Raw genomic sequence first — 1,287 nt, 5'->3', positions numbered from 1 at the left:
GTGTGTGTGTGTGTTTGCAGGTGGCTCTGATGTCTCATTCAGTAGTCCTTCAAAGAGCGGAGCCTTTTTGTGGAGGATCTCTGCTCAGTGAATTGTGGGTCATAACCGCTGCCCATTGTCTGACACAAGCTAGTATTGATAAACGAAGTTTCTTCGTCAGAGTGGGTAGGAAAAACTAATACTTTCTAAACACTCTAAATTCTACATCTCTGATCCATAACTCATAAAGTACAGAAGACCATGGTAAGGTATCCTATAAATACCTATGTGTTTTATTTTGCAGCTAGGTAAAGTGTTAGTAAGACCATCAATGTACAATTTCTTTTCTTCTTTTACATCTTCTCAGCTTCATGAGGAGTAAAACTACTTTGTTTGGTGTGTTTGTTTTTTTTTAAATTTGATGTTACTTGCTTTCATTTTATGCAGTAATCTGACTTGAGAAGGTGCTAGATGCATCACACACATTGCCTGGTGCAGAAAATGATATAATCATGTTATAATATATAAGTCTATACTTCTAGGTGAACATGACGTGAGCAAGAAAGAGGGTCCAGAGCGGGATTATCAAGTGGAAAAGAAGCATATCCATCACATGTACAATTTCAGTAAGTCACCGTATAACCATGATATTGCACTACTGAAGCTTGCCAGTCCGGTGGAACTGTCCAACCAACGGCTTCCCATCTGCCTGGGCCCCAAAGACTTTATTGAGAACCTATTGAGGGAGTCCAGCAGCTCTCTGGTGAGCGGCTGGGGACGGCTAAGGTTCCTGGGCCCCGAGGCCACCAAACTTCAAAAGCTGGAGGTGCCCTACGTGGACCGCACCCTGTGCAAACAGAGCAGTCGGGACCACGTCACACGCTTTATGTTCTGTGCTGGCTACCAAAGTGAACAGAAAGATTCATGCCAGGGAGACAGTGGGGGGCCACATGTCACCAATTATAAAGGCACTTGGTTCCTGACAGGCATCGTCAGCTGGGGCGAGGAGTGTGCCAAGGACGGGAAGTACGGCATCTACACTCGAGTCTCACGGTACTACCTGTGGATCAGTCAGACAACAGGGATCCAAATTAACTAACTGACAAATGGAGTCCATGTGTGGGAATAACACAGCTGTCAGCCAGCAAAACATGCATAGCATTTGTCTAGTTAGCCACTGGAAAAGTCAGTTTTACTACTACTGAATAATCAAGTGAGAAATCATTCATGTTCATTTTGATTATCCAATAAGAGTATTTTGCATGTTGTTTGAAATGTTGCAAAATAACACCTTGTATGCAATTGTAT

General features: G+C 43.1%; 1 protein-coding gene across 1 annotated transcript in view; it reads left to right on the top strand.

Moving 5' to 3' along the window:
* The window catches only part of f9b (coagulation factor IXb), a gene marked incomplete in the record, with an annotated part of 8,161 nt that extends 6,897 nt beyond the window's left edge, over positions 1-1,264 (top strand). Inside the window, 2 exon segments of the mRNA XM_035665946.1 lie at positions 21-165; positions 522-1,264. Coding sequence (XP_035521839.1) covers positions 21-165; positions 522-1,078 — 702 coding nt within the window.
* Positions 1,265-1,287: the final 23 nt, after the last annotated feature.

Source organism: Morone saxatilis, unplaced genomic scaffold (genome assembly GCF_004916995.1).
Source record: "Morone saxatilis isolate NCDOM2014 unplaced genomic scaffold, NCSU_SB_2.0 Contig20, whole genome shotgun sequence".
NCBI lineage: Eukaryota > Metazoa > Chordata > Actinopteri > Moronidae > Morone > Morone saxatilis.
Note: the sequence above shows the minus strand (reverse complement) of the source record. Positions and strands in the feature narration are given on the sequence as shown.